The 20620-nt window shown below is 40.0% G+C and overlaps 1 protein-coding gene across 2 annotated transcripts in view; it reads right to left on the minus strand.

Moving 5' to 3' along the window:
• actn4 (actinin, alpha 4) overlaps positions 1-14808 on the minus strand; it is a 155366-nt gene extending 140558 nt beyond the window's left edge. For both annotated transcript variants that reach the window (XM_061972306.1, XM_061972305.1), the window contains exon 1: positions 14447-14808. In XM_061972306.1, the coding sequence (XP_061828290.1) occupies positions 14447-14572 (126 nt within the window). In that variant the 5' untranslated portion in view covers positions 14573-14808. The remainder of the gene's footprint in view (positions 1-14446) is intronic.
• Between the last annotated feature and the right edge of the window lie 5812 nt (positions 14809-20620).

Raw genomic sequence — 20620 nt, forward strand, 5'->3', positions numbered from 1 at the left:
CTTTTGTTGGTTTGAAAAAAAACGCAACATCTGCATGGAAACAGGGAGTTCAGAACATTCAGAAAGAGATTCTCGTATGCAATTTATTTTCTTCATTTTATTCACAGTCAATCAAAACATGCCTGACTGAACGTGTTCTTTGTGCACAAAGCAGGACTAGACGGGCTGGCTCTCGTGTCTCAGAACAAGCAGCACTTGGAATAATTCACCATCAGACGAGCAGAAATGTCACTATAAAAATGTGAGTATAACAATAAAAAAAAAAGCTGCATTAAATGACAGCCGTCGCCACACCCTCCCTGCAGCCCCCGCTCCGGTCCTGCCAGACAACCGCAGACTGGAAAGGCGACTCAGCCTTGTAAAAAAATGAAAGATGGCAGCACAGTAAAAACAGCACACTGATGCAAACGAGGATTTGTAAATCGATTTCTTACTTTTATTTTTTCAGAGAATTAGCCCCTGTGAGGTGAACAGTAGCGCTAATATTTCTCACCAGTGTGGTGCATCATTCCGGCAAACAGACGAGCAATCGCCAGTGACAGCAAGTTATTTTTACTGCTTTTTTATGTTCGCTCGTTTGCACCTGCACGACACCCCTCCTCCTTGACTCCTCGAAATATGTGAAGCCCAACTGCGAAGCTAAGACTGTTGCGGATGGCGGCGCCGTGGCTCACTCGGGCGTGTTTCGACATGCCGCGTCTTCCTGCAGTGAGAAGGACTTAATGCATGGCTCACCTGTAACACGCTGGGTACACAGTGAGAGGTGGGGTTGTACATTTGTTACACTACTTGTTCTTGCGTACCTCGATTTACAAACTTAACTGGTTCTTGAACATGGCTTGCAGATTGAAAAGTTTGTATAGTGAAGCGATTGGGCTGTAAAGCAGCTGCGGTGCACCCGGAATGCTGCTGCTCGAGTCCTGACTAGAACCAGTAAATGCGACCATATTAGTCCAGAGCTTAGGTCACTGCGCTGGCTTCCTGTTGCTCAAAGAATAGACTTTAAACAGCTCTCCTTGTCTTTTTATGGTCTTGTGCCAAAGTACATCTCCGACATGCCATCTCGAGCTCGGAGAACGTCAATCCAATCCAATCCACTTTATTTATATAGCACATTTAAACAAAATGTTTCCAAAGTGCTGCACAACAAAATGAGGGAGTGGTCTCCTGCTGGTGGCCGGAGTCAGGACCAAACATGGTGAAACTATGTTTCAGTTTTACGCTCCCAAATTCCGGAATAGTCTTCCTGAAGTTGTGAGACATGCCTCAACCTTGGCAATGTTCAAACCCAGCCTGAAAACACTTTTTTAATTATGCATATGACGACTGAAATTATTTTATCTACAGTGTTTGATTAATTAGGATTGTTTTTACGATGATTCTATTTTCTGATTTTAATTTGAATTATTTTTCCTTCGTTTAATTTTCTGTAAAGAACTCTGAATTGCCTTGTGTACGAATAGTGCTCTATAAATAAAATTGCCTTGCCAAATCTCTCCAATGTAGTTATAAATAACGTGTTCCAGCCTCGACAAAAGTCCATATTTTGTGAAGGTTTGTACACTTTGAACACAACATAAAGTGCTACACTGTACTGTATATCAAACAAACATAACAAGGAGGTGATGAGTTAACTAACGACAAGCTAAACTGTGCAGTGTGCTATGCCAACAGGTGCATAAACACAGCAGACCTATGGTGCCCTCAAAAACGATCAGAAATCCCCAACATCCTTAACTTTAACAAACCATATTACAACATTTAAAAAAGAAAGATCCACTTACAGTACATTAACATTGGGAAAGGAGCAAAAAAAGGGGGAGAAAGGAAGTGGCAAAAAATTAACAAAGCGTTCACGTACAGAAGCATATTTGGTGCAATCTAAAAGCTTGTAAACCGAAAAATGCGCAAATATAGGGGTTCGTAAATCGAGGTCCCACTGTGTAAGCAAAGGAAGCTGGTTACATAATTTAAAAAAAAAATCACAATTACACCCTTATGAAGATAACGCTAAGTTATCAAGCCTCTGGCTAATTTCCTGCTAGCCTGGCTAATGGCGCGTTCCGTTTACCTCAGACGTTGGAGGTCGGCGCTAGGAACGATATCACGGCGGAGCTATGAGCGTTCCAGTCACCAAGTCGGAAATCGAGACGGCCACATCCACGAAAGCTATTCTTGCATTTGAAAAGAAACAACTTCTAGACAACTAAGCTCTCCTTCCACAACCTTCAGACAAAGTGGATGAGGACGAAAGCCAAAGACGCCATTGATAGCAATGTAAAACTCTTAATTATGCCGCATGAAAAAAAAAAAAGGTATTTTATTTTACTGTATATCCATCAATACATCATATATGGATGATTTAGTGCAACAAAAACATAAATAACGGCTATTACAGAAGCTGCCATTATTGTTTACACTCAGGGCAGCCAACTCGAGGGTGGTGAGGACTCGCCGACTTTGAGTATGAAATCCGACTGGGCATTCCAGTTGTAACTTCCGACTAGGAACTCAAATTCTGACTTCCCAGTACAAATGAAACCTGGCAAACTTCCATTTTGTTTCTGCCAACTTGCAGCATTTCTCTCCTGGAGTTGGTTTTTTGGGGTTTGTTTGTGTGCTTTTCAGGCATTTGCAGCATTATTTTTTTGTATTTGTTGCTGGTCCTGCAACTTTTATTGTAGTATTATATGTGCGACATGAGCTGAGATCATTTCTGCGTGTGGAGCGTTTGGCTGTTGCGCTTGACTGATGCTCACGATACTGTTTGCAGTAAAAACCCTCACACTTCCACCTCAGTCTGAATCATGGATTGTTTCAAAGAATATCAAAGTGTCAAACCTCGCATTCCTGAATGTTTCCTGTACGCGGGGCCAGTTTGGGCACCTAATGAGCGAGACATCTCCCTTCCATCATATCTTTGATGGCAGTTGACAAGAGTCCACACATCTGCCGCACCCTCATTTGACTTCCTCGTGAAGCAACAAGCGAGGGAGGTGTTGGAGCCCGTCCTCAGCGTTGCATCAGACCTGCCCAGTTTTTATTCGTGCTTCCCGAAAAGATAACTACAATAAGAATGTGCGTGCAAAATGTAGGTTTTTTTCAACCCCCCCCTGTGCTAATTCCTAATCATTGTGGACTGTTTCTTTAAAAAGGGTGTGCCATTTATGCTTTCCGTTCAATTCCCGCTCCCACTCGTCGTCACAGACACACTGCTCAGCTTTTTGCCAGCTTGCACAACGACTGGCACAGTCAGCGCGGACACACCACAGGAATGTACCCTCGTTCGACCCACGCCGTCACCCCCCCCCCCCAGCCCCGCCCTGACGTCCAGTTAGCGTCGCTGCAAGGTGGGTTAGACCTCCCCCCGCTTTTTTTAGGCCCTTATCAATAAAAACGCCAATCAGCAACCGCCAATGAATGCTTTGGTTTGCACAGCTGTCAATGATTGGCCAGGTAGAACTCTGATAGACTTTGGAACGTCCACGCAGGAGAACTTTCCTAAAAGAGCAGACTGACACATGTCGGATTTGACAGCGAGTAAGGAAGAGTGGCCGATCAAAATGCACAATGAATGTTTGGCATGTTGGCACACTACGACACAGCGTGTCGGTCATATGACCAGTGAATAAGACACACACACACACACAATCGTTCCACACTGTTAAGCAATACTTCCCCATTATTCTTCCAACACACTCTCTGCGGAGGACTGGAAACTGTCGTATTCTCTCCTCTCCTGCATTCATTTCACAATGAGCACAACGTGCGACAGTGCGAGTCGCCTGCAAAGTACTTTCTGCATGTGGTGGGCTCATTTTCCACTTGCAATATTAACAAGGCTGCATCACTAATGAAACAGCAACAACTAAGCCTAAACCCCTACACAAGGAATTAGAAATATACATATGCATTATTAATATTATAAAAAGGCACTGTAACAAACACCATCGCTTGAAATCCAGCCATTTTTCCCCCGGAATATTTGTCATATGACACTTCTTGCTCTTCACGCATTCTAACCACAGCTTCTTCAGTTGCAACATCGCATGTAATGTTATTCATTTATGCCTAAATAGTCATTGTTTTACAGTATTGTACACCAGGTGATTGAGATGGATGGACTGATCAAGCCATAGATGCAATAATGTAAACTAAAGTCTGATATAGATAGATAGATAGATAGATAGATAGATAGATAGATAGATAGATAGATAGATAGATAGATAGATAGATAGATAGATATGCATTTTTATTTTTTCAATCTAAAAAACAAAACATTTCTAAAGACGACGCTTATTAAGATCAACATATCAGCTGGTTTGCTTAATTTATTTCCCATTTGTTGTGTTTAACTTTATTTTTATTGTGTGTACCACAAGACAAGTGCTGCAGATATCGATCACTTTAGCAATCGATTAGTTTGTCCGATTAATCGAAATAATCGGAATAAAGCGCATTTCAATTAAAATAGTCTCAAATGAAGCTTTTTTTTTTTATTGCTAGAACCTTCTTTTTCTCCTAATAAAAGCACATGATCAATATTAAAATCGCACTTTTGACATTTGAGGATTGACTAAAAAAAATAAACTTCACGCTGCTCACCACCACACGGATCACGGCACCCACACACATTGTGCGATCTATCATAGCGGCCGTGCGGAAACTATGTCTGCGTATTTAAGGTTTTGGGCACTCCGTGCAGACTGGATTTTATTTATTTGTATTAGTTACATTTACTTAACAATTAATAGAAGCAACAGAATATACTTAAAAGCTTTTTTTCTAATCAAATGAATCGTTGAAGCCCTATTGGCGGAACACTGACATGCATGTATGCATGCATGCATAAATGCATACATACATGCACATACATACATACATACATGCATGCACATACATACATACATACATACATGCATGCATGCATGCATGCACATACATGCATGCATGCACATACATACATACATACATACATACATACATACATACATACATACATACATACATACATGCACATACATACATACATACATGCACGCACATACATACATACATGCATGCACATACATACATACATACATGCATGCACATACATACATACATGCATGCATGCACATACATACATACATACATACATATATACATACATACATACATGCATGCATGAACATACATACATACATACATACATGCATGCATGAACATGCATACATACATACATACATACATACATACATACATACATACATACATACATGCATGCACATACATGCATGCACATACATGCATGCATACATACATACATACATGCATGCACATGCATGCATGAACATACATACATGCACATACATGCATGCATGCACATGCATACATGCATGCACATGCATACATGCATGCACATGCATACATGCATGCACATACATACATGCATGCACATACATGCATGCACATACATACATACATACATACATGCATGCATGCATGAACATACATACATACATACATACATACATGCATGCACATACATGCATGCATGCACATGCATACATGCATGCACATACATACATGCATGCACATACATACATGCACAATTGCACATATATACACATACATACATGCATGCATGCACATACACACATGCATGCACATACACACATGCATGCACATACACACATGCACGCACATACATGCACATACATACATACATATATATTTTGTAAAAAAAAAAAAAAGGCTAAAAAAAAAACATATTTAAAGACAAATCTTATTTGTATTAACAGTTCAGCTTTTATTTTCATTGTGCCTTGTTGCAGTATTTTTTTCTCCGCTTTCTAATTTAAAGTTTATTTCAACAAATGAACCATGGGAAAATACAGTCAACAAACAACATTCCCCAAACGTTTGAACTTAGAACACCCCCTTCCTGTACATTGTGTTGCGTTCAAGGACTGTCGCAACAAGGATACACCCTACAACAGTGATTCTCAAACCGTGGTACGCGGGCTTCATCTAGTGGTATGCCAAATGATCACTTAATAAAATATTCAAACACGGTGTTACTGTTCCAAATGTATTTAATATTAAATATATTAAATATAACTTGTTAAATCAAATATCTGCCTTGTTTTTTATGAAAATGAAGGCCTATCACACATATCTGAATGTTGGTCATTATAGGTTAGCTAATACACTTGGAGAGCCAAGTGTTTTCTGAAATGGTACTTGGTGAAAAAAACCTACATTATGAAGAATTATGTCAGATCTGCTGCCAGATGGTGGCAGGCATGCCAGAGCAGGATGAGTGGGAACCTTCCAGCAATTAATCAATCCCAGAATAATTACACTACGACTGATCTCATTCATTTTGAAAAAAATTAAATAAATATGAAACGTAATATATTTAAAGCCTAAGTGTGGGTTTTGTGGTATAGGTATAAGTCATATAAGTATTGATCGGGACTGCTGCTTTTAGGGATTAACTGCCTTTTGGTTGTTTTTATCACCACTATACACCAATACTCATGACGTAATACACATATCCAAGTTTATCCAGACTATCCAAATTTTCTGGATTGAACAAGTACTTGCACCACAGAGCGCTGACAAAATTTGGCACGTTTACACTTGACAAAACTCCCCAGCAAAACATCTACGTCGGGTAAAATTTTCATTGGAATACCTATTATTTTATAAATTACACATTTATCTGTGAGTCTGCCAAAAAGCTTTTAAATTGATCGAGTCGCACACTGATTTTTTTGGGACCCGCCGATTGCCCGGTCGCCTGTGATGTGACTCACAAGTCCAGTCCGAGCAGCTATGTTTACTCAAATTTTCCGCCACTTCTTTTTTTTATTAAATAAAAATACTCTGTAACTGTGAAACCACTTTTTCTGTTGTTTTTTTGTTTGGCAAAGCTTTCCAATGATACTAACCTTTTTTAAATTGGGGTAAGTGTTTAGAAAGTTGTGACATTTTTTAACACAAACTCCACACCTAAAATCTGACACCCACATCTAATGTCTTTGTACTGAAGAAGTTGAACATAAATTAGGGCATTTCCACTGGCTTTGGAAGTTCATAACTTTCTTAGTATGGATCGTAGGAAAATGATACTTATATCACTGGAATCATCTTTACAAGATCTGTCTGATAAAACTGGTTCAATAAATCTTATACATTTTATTGCCATTGGCAAAAGTTCTTAACCTTGGGCCCAACTTTTCCACTACAGAGAAGCCTGGAGCTCATTCAAATATTAACACTTAATTTTAATCGTATTCAATAATCATATCTAACCTACTTACAGTTTACAACCTTGTCAAATGATATGAAAGCATGTGTTAATCACAAATATTATGTATTTAACACATAGACCTTAAGTGAGGCGGATTAGAAAAATAAGTACTAATCAAATATACTCAGAAAAATGGTGTATTGGTGACAATGTGGCGCCTTGATTCCGTCCCGGTGGGCGGCTTAGGGGGTAGAAAATACCCTCAATAAAGCAGAAATATACTCAGAAAAATGGCATAGACTTAATATGCATACAATTATGTTGTGTTAAAATAAATAAAATAAATTGATATTAAATATATGTTACCTAACTAAACTGTCCATGAAATTAAAGTGCAAATGGAAACACAGCTTCACCAATTTAGTCATAATTTTTGCGCTTAAGAAACATCCCAGACTTTAGCTCCAGACTTCCTCTGTTTGAGACTGTCATTACTGCCACATCTGGTAGAAAAGTGTATTACAACCGGGTACCCTAACGCAGTGGTCCCCAACCATCGGTCCGGGGACCAGTACCGGTCCGCACAGAAACATTAATTAATTTTAAAACTACCGCATTTTCTTTGACTTAACTTTCGCCTGTCCCACTAAACACCCCAATAAGCTTGTTAATAAATGTATATTACAACTCCTTTGTTATGGTACATGGGACAATGCACAATAATATAATAAATGTAAACAGATTGTAGCCAAAGACTAATTTTTTTGCTGTTTTTATCTGCCACACGTAGAAAGACGGTCTATGAAATTAATGCGTATATTAAACCGGTCCCTGGAGGAAAAAAGGTTGGGGAACTCTGCCCTAATGGACCAGAGCTGAAAAACATACAAAGGGTTAAGAAAAACTGCCATTAGTGTCAAGTTTTTCTTTAAAAATTTGGAATGATTTTAGGGGAATTATATTCTTAGAATGTGCCACAGACCAATAAAAAACGATCATGGACGACAAATGGCCCCTATGCCACAATTTGAACACCCCCAATAAATTCTACTGGTTTAAAAAAAAAAACACTGCGAACGCCCACACACACACGAAGGCCTTGAACGTTACACTCCATAAGTGGCATTTAATGTCACTTGTTAATGATGACGGCAAACTTTTCAAACTCCTCTAAATTCCTCCAGCCGAGTTGAAACCACAACCGAGGCCACAAGAAACCCAGCTAGCAGGTCGGGAAGTGTCGATAAGCCCTTACAAAAGTCAACGTTCGCTTCCCTGAACGCACGCATGGATCAAGTTGGACTTTTTAGGACAATGTGGCGCCTTGTTTCCGTCCCGGTGGGCGGCTTAGGGGGTAGAAAATACCCTCAATAAAGCAGATATATACTCAGAAAATGGCGTAGACTTAATATGCATACAATTATGTTGTGTTAAAATAAATAAACTAAATTGATATTAAACATATGTTACCTAACTAAACTGTCCATGAAATTAAAGTGCAAATGGAAACACAGCTTCACCAATTTAGTCATAATTTTTGCACTTAAGAAACATCCCTGACTTTAGCTCCAGACTTCCTCTGTTTGAGACTGTCATTACTGCCACATCTGGTAGAAAAGTGTATTACAACCGGGTACCCTAAACGCAGTGGTCCCCAACCATCGGTCCGGGGACCAGTACCGGTCCGCACAGAAACATTAATTAATTTTAAAACTACCGCATTTTCTTTGACTTAACTTTCGCCTGTCCCACTAAACACTCCAATAAGCTTGTTAATAGATGAATATTACAACTCCTTTGTAATGGTACATGGGACAATGCACAATAATATAATAAATGTAAACAGATTGTAGCCAAAGATGAATTTTTTTGCTGTTTTTATCTGCCACACGTAGAAAGACGGTCTATGAAATTAATGCATATATTAAACCGGTCCCTGGTGGAAAAAAGGTTGGGGAACCCTGCCCTAACGGACCAGAGCTGAAAAACATACAAAGGGTTAAGAAAAACTGCCATTAGTGTCGAGTTTTTCTTTCAAATTTTGGAATGATTTTAGGGGAATTATATTCTTAGAATATGCCACAGACCAATAAAAAACGAGTATGGACGACAAATGGCCCCTATGCCACAATTTGGACACCCCCAATAAATTCTACTGGTTTTAAAAAAAAAACACTGCGAACGCCCACACTCACACGAAGGCCTTGAACGTTACACTCCATAAGTGGCATTTAATGTCACTTGTTAATGATGACGGCAAACTTTTCAAACTCCTCTAAATTCCTCCAGCCGAGTCGAAACCACAACCGAGGCCACAAGAAACCCAGCTAGAAGGTCGGGAAGTGTCGATAAACCCGAACAAGTCGACGTTCGCTTCCCTGAACGCACGCATGGATCAAGTTGGACTTTTTAGGACAATGTGGCGCCTTGTTTCCGTCCCGGTGGGCGGCTTAGGGGGTAGAAAAATACCCTCAATAAAGCAGAAATATAGTCAGAAAAATTGCGTAGACTTAATATGCATACCATTATGTTGTGTTAAAATAAATAAACTCAATTGATATTAAATATATGTTACCTAACTAAACTGTCCATGAAATTAAAGTGCAAATGGAAACACAGCTTCACCAATTTAGTCATAATTTTTGCACTTAAGCAACATCCCTGACTTTAGGTCCAGACTTCCTCTGTTTGAGACTGTCATTACTGCCACATCTGGTAGAAAAGTGTATTACAACCGGGTACCCTAACGCAGTGGTCCCCAACCATCGGTCCGGGGACCAGTACCGGTCCGCACAGAAACATTAATTGATTTTAAAACTACCGCATTTTCTTTGACTTAACTTTCGCCTGTCCCACTAAATACCCCAATAAGCTTGTTAATAGAAGTATATTACAACTCCTTTGTTATGGTACATGGGACAATGCACAATAATATAAAAAATGTAAACAGATTGTAGCCAAAGACTAATTTTTTTGCTGTTTTTATCTGCCACACGTAGAAAGATGGTCTATGAAATTAATGCATATATTAAACCGGTCCCTGGTGGAAAAAAGGTTGGGGAGCCCTGCCCTAACGGACCAGAGCTGAAAATCAAAAGAAGGGTTAAGAAGAACTGCCATTAGTGTCAAGTTTTTCTTTAAAAAATTGGAATGATTTTAGGGAAATTATATTCTTAGAATGTGCCACAGACCAATAAAAAACGATCATGGGCGACAAATGGCCCCTATGCCACAATTTGGACACCCCCAATAAATTCTACTGGTTTTAAAAAAAAAACACTGCGAACGCCCACTCACACACGAAGGCCTTGAACGTTACACTCCATAAGTGGCATTTAATGTCACTTGTTAATGATGACGGCAAACTTTTCAAACTCCTCTAAATTCCTCCAGCCGAGTTGAAACCACAACCGAGGCCACAAGCACCCAGCTAGATTAGATTAGATTTATTGGTCCCCTTGGGGAAATTCATTGTCACTGCCGTACATTTAAACACTAGACATTACACAAAAAAATAAAAATATTTAAAAAATAAAAATAACAAAAAGACATCATACATGACTAACACACATTTACAGGCTTGTCAGCTAGCAGGTCGGGAAGTGTCGATAAACCCGAACAAGTCGACGTTCGCTTCCCTGAACGCACGCATGGATCAAGTTGGACTTTTTAGGACAATGTGGCGCCTTGTTTCCGTCCCGGTGGGCGGCTTAGGGGGTAGAAAAATACCCTCAATAAAGCAGAAATATACTCAGAAAAATGGCGTAGACTTCATTTGCATACATTTATGTTGTGTTAAAATAAATAAACTAAATTGATATTAAATATATGTTACCTAACTAAACTGTCCATGAAATTAAAGTGCAAATGGAAACACAGCTTCACCAATTTAGTCATAATTTTTGCACTTAAGAAACATCCCAGACTTTAGCTCCAGACTTCCTCTGTTTGAGACTGTCATTACTGCCACATCTGGTAGAAAAGTGTATTACAACCGGGTACCCTAACGCAGTGGTCCCCAACCATCGGTCCGGGGACCAGTACCGGTCCGCACAGAAACATTAATTAATTTTAAAACTATCGCATTTTCTTTGACTTAACTTTCGCCTGTCCCACTAAATACCCCAATAAGCTTGTTAATAGATGTATATTACAACTCCTTTGTTATGGTACATGGGACAATGCACAATAATATAATAAATCTAAACAGATTGTAGCCAAAGGCTAATTTTTTTTGCTGTTTTTATCTGCCACACGTAGAAAGACGGTCTATGAAATTAATGCATATATTAAACCGGTCCCTGGTGGAAAAAAGGTTGGGGAACCCTGCCCTAACGGACCAGAGCTGAAAATCAAAAGAAGGGTTAAGAAGAACTGCCATTAGTGTCAAGTTTTTCTTTAAAAATTTGGAATGATTTTAGGGGAATTATATTCTTAGAATATGCCACAGACCAATGAAAAACAATCATGGATGACAAATGGCCCCTATGCCACAATTTGAACACCCCCAATAAATTCTACTGGTTTTAAAAAAAAAACACTGCGAACGCCCACACTCACACGAAGGCCTTGAACGTTACACTCCATAAGTGGCATTTAATGTCACTTGTTAATGATGACGGCAAACTTTTCAAACTCCTCTAAATTCCTCCAGCCGAGTCGAAACCACAAGAAACCCAGCTAGAAGGTCGGGAAGTGTCGATAAGCAACGAACAAGTCAACGTTCGCTTCCCTGAACGCACGCATGGATCAAGTTGGACTTTTTAGGACAATGTGGCGCCTTGTTTCCGTCCCGGTGGGCGGCTTAGGGGGTAGAAAAATACCCTCAATAAAGCAGAAATATACTCAGAAAAATGGCGTAGACTTAATATGCATACCATTATGTTGTGTTAAAATAAATAAACTAAATTGATATTAAATATATGTTACCTAACTAAACTGTCCATGAAATTAAAGTGCAAATGGAAACACAGCTTCACCAATTTAGTCATAATTTTTGCACTTAAGCAACATCCCTGACTTTAGGTCCAGACTTCCTCTGTTTGAGACTGTCATTACTGCCACATCTGGTAGAAAAGTGTATTCCAACCGGGTACCCTAACGCAGTGGTCCCCAACCATCGGTCCGGGGACCAGTACCGGTCCGCACAGAAACATTAATTAATTTTAAAACTACCGCATTTTCTTTGACTTAACTTTCGCCTGTCCCACTAAACACCCCAATAAGCTTCTTAATAGATGTATATTACAACTCCTTTGTTATGGCACATGGGACAATGCACAATAATATAATAAATGTAAACAGATTGTAGCCAAAGGCAAATTTTTTTTGCTGTTTTTATCTGCCACACGTAGAAAGACGGTCTATGAAATTAATGCATATATTAAACCGGTCCCTGGAGGAAAAAAGGTTGGGGAACCCTGCCCTAACGGACCAGAGCTGAAAATCAAAAGAAGGGTTAAGAAGAACTGCCATTAGTGTCAAGTTTTTCTTTAAAAATTTGGAATGATTTTAGGGGAATTATATTCTTAGAATGCGCCACAGACCAATGAAAAACAATCATGGGCGACAAATGGCCCCTATGCCACAATTTGGACACCCCCAATAAATTCTGCTGGTTTTAAAAAAAAAACACTGCGAACGCCCACACACACACGAAGGCCTTGAACGTTACACTCCATAAGTGGCATTTAATATCACTTGTTAATGATGACGGCAAACTTTTCAAACTCCTCTAAATTCCTCCAGCCGAGTCGAAACCACAAGAAACCCAGCTAGAAGGTCGGGAAGTGTCGATAAGCCCGAACAAAAGTCAACGTTCGCTTCCCTGAACGCACGCATGGATCAAGTTGGACTTTTTAGGACAATGTGGCGCCTTGTTTCCGTCCCGGTGGGCGGCTTAGGGGGTAGAAAATACCCTCAATAAAGCAGAAATATACTCAGAAAAATGGCGTAGACTTAATATGCATACCATTATGTTGTGTTAAAATAAATAAACTAAATTGATATTAAATATATGTTACCTAACTAAACTGTCCATGAAATTAAAGTGCAAATGGAAACACAGCTTCACCAATTTAGTCATAATTTTTGCACTTAAGAAACATCCCTGACTTTAGCTCCAGACTTCCTCTGTTTGAGACTGTCATTACTGCCACATCTGGTAGAAAAGTGTATTACAACCGGGTACCCTAACGCAGTGGTCCCCAACCATCGGTCCGGGGACCAGTACCGGTCCGCACAGAAACATTAATTAATTTTAAAACTATCGCATTTTCTTTGACTTAACTTTCGCCTGTCCCACTAAATACCCCAATAAGCTTGTTAATAGATGAATATTACAACTCCTTTGTTATGGTACATGGGACAATGCACAATAATATAATAAATGTAAACAGATTGTAGCCAAAGATGAATTTTTTTGCTGTTTTTATCTGCCACACGTAGAAAGATGGTCTATGAAATTAATGCATATATTAAACCGGTCCCTGGTGGAAAAAAGGTTGGGGAACCCTGCCCTAACGGACCAGAGCTGAAAATCTAAAAAAGGGTTAAGAAGAACTGCCATTAGTGTCAAGTTTTTCTTTAAAAATTTGGAATGATTTTAGGGGAATTATATTCTTAGAATGCGCCACAGACCAATAAAAAACGAGTATGGACGACAAATGGCCCCTATGCCACAATTTGGACACCCCCAATAAATTCTACTGGTTTTAAAAAAAAAACACTGCGAACGCCCACACTCACACGAAGGCCTTGAACGTTACACTCCATAAGTGGCATTTAATGTCACTTGTTAATGATGACGGCAAACTTTTCAAACTCCTCTAAATTCCTCCAGCCGAGTCGAAACCACAAGAAACCCAGCTAGAAGGTCGGGAAGTGTCGATAAGCCCGAACAAAAGTCAACGTTCGCTTCCCTGAACGCACGCATGGATCAAGTTGGACTTTTTAGGACAATGTGGCGCCTTGTTTCCGTCCCGGTGGGCGGCTTAGGGGGTAGAAGAATACCCTCAATAAAGCAGAAAGGAAGCAGAAGTCATATTTTTATGAAATAGACCGAAACAACAAGGAGGTACCGGGGGGGGGAAAAACCGAGAAAGTGGGCCAAACCGAGCAGCTGTGAGGCCCGTCTTCGCTCTCCGACTTCCCGGTCTCCTCCCCTGCCATTTTCTTCCTCATTCCCGCCCGGCTCGGTTCTCTTACCTTCCTCTGCTGTCTCTCCCAGGCCGGGTCCAGCAGCAGGTCCCGGTCCCAGTCGTTCTCTTGCTCCATGTAGGTCTGCACGCCGCCGGACGAGTACTGGTTGTTGGAGGCGTGATAATCTACCATGTCGACACGGAGAGCGCCACGCAAAGACTGTTCGCAAATTTAAAAAAAACCAGCCAAAAAAAAAAAAAAAAAACACACCGTCAAACGAAACGAACGCGATCGGAACCGAGTGGCAGGTTTTGGGGACGGAAGCACGACGTAGGAAGGAGGCCTTCTCTCGCCGCTCTCGGCCGTCACGGTGCGAGCTTTTCTGGCTGGAGTATCCGGTGCGCGCAGGGAGGCTGAAGGGAGAAGAAAAGCTTTCCCTCAGCGCGGTGAGGCTGCTGGGCGGAACCGGCCGCTCCTACCGGTGAGAGAGGCGGAACTTCCGGTACACCCTAACAAAGTAAAGAGCCCTGCCTCTACTTGCTGACTCAATATGTTGTTATTCAGGATACGCACCTGTCTGCTTTTGAATCCAAACCTTTAATTATTACTCTCCAACTATATTTCTTTACTTATCAAGCATCAGTCCTTCTTCGTAATAGTACCAGTTTGACTCTTTTATTTTGAAAGTAGAATTCCAGCGTGCGTATTAGTGATTCTTGACACATTTTCTTTTCTGCGGCTTCCATTGCTCATGAATATTCATGTGACCTTTGAACCCCACCCCACCCGTGCTGAAACAATGAAACGTTCATCCGGATTTATTAGGAAAAGCGCAGCAAAACATTTTGACGTTTTACAGCGACACCTTGTGGTTGTTTATGTTGGCCTTTTTTTTTTTTTCCCACCGCATTGCAGCCACTGTCATTTTGTTTCCCCTCACTTCGTAGCGTAAGGTAGAGAGCCCCCTTCGTGCGTCGGTATCCAATCCATTCCACTTGTTCATATAGAAAATGCCCACATCACTCAAATTCCAGCCCGCATTTTCTCTGCAACCTTGCTTGCGGTCCTGCAGGTGTACGAAGCACATTATCTTCCTTTACAATGAGTGAAGCTGCACAAAACCTTGTGTGTGCAATTGTAAATCATTTATTTTTTAAGGTTTGTGTTTCTTGTAGAATCTATATAAAGTAATATACATAAGCCTATTGTTAAAATAATGAAAAAAGCATCATTAAAAATGTGTTTTATTGTATTGTTACATTAATAGCTGTTTTATTATTATAGGATGGCTTGTTAAACATTTAATAGGATTTTCAGAGGGAGGAAAAACCAAGACATTTAATATAAAATGTAAAATGAATAAATACATAAAAAGAAAAAGAAAATATATGGTTAAAAGCCATCGTCCCGCAAAGCATTTCATTTCGTCCCGTGCATTTTTTTTAAATAATAATAATAAAAGCAATGAATAATTTCTAAGTCTTTGTTAGCCGTTTGTGAAGTTTTGTGCTCGTGCGTAACCAGGCCCGGCCCTAACCAATCTGGCGCCCTAGGCAAGATTTTAGGTGCCCCCCCCACATCGGCAGTGAAGTGTATATACTCACAAGAAACCGAATAGCTTTGTCTTTGACCTTTTTTTTTTTTTTACTTACAAGTATACCTAATATATAAAGGGGTGGAAAAGTGACTATTACCTGCAGGGCAAACATTAGCTAACCAGAAGGCAATAACAATGTAAACAAAAAACACCTGCTTAAAAGATCTAATACAAATGTCCCTGAGGAATGTAAGGTGGGAGTACTGTAATTACCTAACGTTACATTATTATTTTCCATAACAATTTAGCCCCCTCCACAATATTAACCCGACAAGCTATTTATTGATTAGCAATTGCCGAATCATGTAACATTAGCTTAATGCTAAAAAGCCAGGTTACCAGTGCCGGCCCAAGCCTCCATGGGGCCCTAAGCAAAATTTGATTTTGGGGCCCTCTATTTCTGCCAATAATATATAAACTCATTGCGGCTCTGGCAGTGTTGTTTACATTATCCTATTGTCAGCCTGGCATGTCTTTACAAATGACATGTCATTTATAAAGATATGGGGGTGGCCCAGTTAAGAACATAAATAATACCAATGAATGAACGAATGATGTCCAGAGTGCCACATATGGTTCCTAATCTTAAAATGTAGAAAACATTCAGCTACAAGCAGGCCCGGCCCTAACCAATCTGGCGCCCTAGGCAAGATTTTAGGTGGCGCCCCCCCACATCGGCAGTGAAGTGTATATACTCACAAGAAACCGAATAGCTTTGTCTTTGACCTTTTTTTCATTTTTACTTACAAGTATACCTAATATATAAAGGGGTGGAAAAGTGACTATTACCTGCAGGGCAAACATTAGCTAACCAGAAGGCAATAACAATGTAAACAAAAAACACCTGCTTAAAAGATCTAATACAAATGTCCCTGAGGAATGTAAGGTGGGAGTACTGTAATTACCTAACGTTACATTATTATTTTCCATAACAATTTAGCCCCCTCCACAATATTAACCCGACGTTAAAACAGAACTAGCTATTTATTGATTAGCAATTGCCGAATCATGTAACATTAGCTTAATGCTAAAAAGCCAGGTTACTATCACATTCTGTAACAGACAAATAATTTCATGTAGGCTAACGTTACCTACCTCATGCTACCTCTGTCTTTTCTCGTTTCTCCTCCTCTTCTTTTCTCTTTTTTCTTCCCTGGGCACCTGACAGTTTTGGCCGTTTTGACATCTTGTGTTGATTTTTTGATGTGGTGACGTCCAAAAAGAGTCATGATACGGGAAGGGGGGGGGCGTAATGTTGTAACAAATAATATTTCTATTAAATAGGCTTTAATTTGCATTTTAATTAACGTGGGATTATTTTTTGTATTTAGAAATAATAGTACCAACTTTTCTTTTTTTTTTTTTCTCCAACATTTGTGGCACTGGCGTGGCGCCCCCTGATGGACGGCGCCCTTAGCATTTGCCTATACGGCCTATGCCACGGGCCGGCCCTGGTTGGGGGAACACATGTTTTAGTTCTAATTGATACAGTATATATTATAATATTTATGCTATAATTTAAGTGATGTATAGTGCCACAATATGATCAGGTTTTTTTTTTAGAAAATGCTCTTGAAAAATAAATATGCACAATATATTGAAATTCATGCACAGATCACCCTTTCATTATTGGTGTTTCTGCAAGCTTTTTTTTTCTACTGTTTTCTTGTAAAAACCTATAGTGTGTGCTTCAAATATCCCAGAAGATGAAGAACCATGACGTGGAGGGAGAGGGTATGGCTGTGTGTGTTCTGGCAATGCTTACTTAATGGAGACACCGCTCTGTCTACACAGTCACCTTTAGGGGACCTCTGACGGTATGGGGACAAAAAAACCTTTTTAAATGATAGTCAGATCCATTCTGAAGATGCCTAAGTGATTTTTAAGCTTTGGCCCATAAAACATGTTTACCGGTTAGTTTGAGTGTGAGACATTTGCACAGCAGCCCCCTCACCGGACTGTAACTGCTACAAACCCCGTTTCCATATGAGTTGGGAAATTGTGTTAGATGTAAATATAAACGGAATACAATGATTTGAAAGTCATTTTCAACCCATATTCAATTGAATAACAAAGACAACATATTTGATGTTCAAACTGATAAACTTTTTTTTTTTGTTGCAAATAATCATTAACTTTAGAATTTGATGCCAGCAACACGTGACAAAGAAGATGGGAAAGGTGGCAATAAATACTGATAAAGTTGAGGAATGCTCATCAAACACTTATTTGGAACATCCCACAGGTGAACGGGCAAATTGGGAACAGGTGGGTGCCATGATTGGGTGTAAAAGTAGATTCCATGAAATGCTCAGTCATTCACAAACAAGGATGGGGCGAGGGTCACCACTTTGTCAACAAATGCGTGAGCAAATTGTTGAACAGTTTAAGAAAAACCTTTCTCAACCAGCTATTGCAAGGAATTCAGGGATTTCACCATCTACGGTCCGTAATATCATCAAAGGGTTCAGAGAATCTGGAGAAATCACTGCACGTAAGCAGCTAAGCCCGTGACCTTCGATCCCTCAGGCTGTACTGCATCAACAAGCGACATCAGTGTGTAAAGGATATCACCACATGGGCTCAGGAACATTTCAGAAACTCACTGTCAGTAACTACAGTTGGTCGCTACATCTGTAAGTGCAAGTTAAAACTCTCCTATGCAAGGCGAAAACCGTTTATCAACAACACCCAGAAACGCCGTCGGCTTCGCTGGGCCTGAGCTCATCTAAGATGGACTGATACAAAGTGGAAAAGTGTTCTGTGGTCTGACGAGTCCACATTTCAAATTGTTTTTGGAAACTGTGGACGTCGTGTCCTCCGGACCAAAGAGGAAAAGAACCATCTGGATTGTTATAGGCGCAAAGTTGAAAAGCCAGCATCTGTGATGGTATGGGGGTGTATTAGTGCCCAAGACATGGGTAACTTACACATCTGTGAAGGCGCCATTAATGCTGAAAGGTACATACAGGTTTTGCAGAAACATATGTTACCATCCAAGCAACGTTACCATGGACGCCCCTGCTTATTTCAGCAAGACAATGCCAAGCCACGTGTTACATCAACGTGGCTTCATAGTAAAAGAGTGCGGGTACTAGACTGGCCTGCCTGTAGTCCAGACCTGTCTCCCATTGAAAAGCCTAAAATACCACAACGGAGACCCCCGGACTGTTGAACAACTTAAGCTGTACATCAAGCAAGAATGGGAAAGAATTCCCCCTTGAGAAGCTTTAAAAAATATGTCTCCTCAGTTCCCAAACGTTTACTGAGTGTTGTTAAAAGGAAAGGCCATGTAACACATGTAACAACTACTTTGGCACGTGTTGCAGCCATGAAATTGTAAGTTAATTATTATTTGCAAAAATAAAAAATAAAGTTTATGAGTTGAACATCAAATATGTTGTCTTTGTAGTGCATTCAACTGAATATGGGTTGAAAAGGATTTGCAAATCATTGTATTCCGTTTATATTTACATCTAACACAATTTCCCAACTCATATGGAAACGGGGTTTGTACATTTAAGTGGTGAAACTTCCTATAAGAGGACAGCTGTATTCTGAGGATCATGTCATATTTAATTTCAATTTTTTTTTTTTTAATGGTCCTAGGTAGGCACATACAAATTTGTGTGAATTATGCAAAATTATTTAAATTTAGTCCCCATGAACCATATTAACTATTTTTTCCCCCAAGAATGATCAGCACATTACTTCATCAATCCAGAGATTTAAAGACATGTATGAGCTAACTGGCCAGTGGACATTTTACACCATTATTTTTAATGCCTCCACAACCTGTAGAAAGGGTGGTCCTCACAAGTGATGATCAAAAACTTGGTCCCCATTGCAAATAATAACTAGAAAGTGTGTGTGCCTGTGTGTGTGCTTGTGTGTGTGTGTGTGTGCCTGTGTGTGTGTGTGTGTGTGTGTGCCTGTGTGTGTGTGTGTGCACTGACCCCCACAAGTAGGTCACATTGTGACTGTCCTAGTCCATTAGCATCACAAGCACATACAGGATGGAGGATGTGGTTGTGAGCTTAATCATATTGCTTAAGGTGTCATAATGTCATGTGATGAAACAAAGTGATGAAAGTAGCAGAACGCAACGAAGAACCAGTGAGAGGAACTTTGTTTTTTTGTCCTCAAACATTTTGATGCAAGCAGCAAACAGAAAAATTGAAGAATGGGAGCCACTTTGATCGACTTTAGAGCGTTAAAGATGCTAAAAAACAAACAATCTAATGTACCGTATTTTCCGCACTATTAGCCGCACCTAAAAACCACAAATTTACTCAAAAGCTGACAGTGCGCCTTATAACCCGGTGCGCTTTATACATGGATTAATATTAAGATTCATTTTCATAAAGTTTCGGTCTCGCAACTACGGTAAACAGCCGCCATCCTTTTTCCCCGTAGAAGAGGAAGTGCTTCTTCTTCTACGCAAGCAACCGCCAAGGTAAGCACCCGCCCCCATAGAACAGGAACCGCTTCTTCTTCTACTGTAAGCAACCACCCGCCCGCGTAGAAGAAGAAAAAGCGCGCGGATATTACCGTACGTTTCATTTCCTTTGTGTGTTTACATCTGTAAAGACCACAAAATGGCTCCTACTAAGCGACAGGGATCCGGTTCATGAAAAGACGCA

The sequence above is a fragment of the Nerophis lumbriciformis genome, linkage group LG17, assembly GCF_033978685.3.
Source record: "Nerophis lumbriciformis linkage group LG17, RoL_Nlum_v2.1, whole genome shotgun sequence".
NCBI classification, from domain to species: domain Eukaryota; kingdom Metazoa; phylum Chordata; class Actinopteri; order Syngnathiformes; family Syngnathidae; genus Nerophis; species Nerophis lumbriciformis.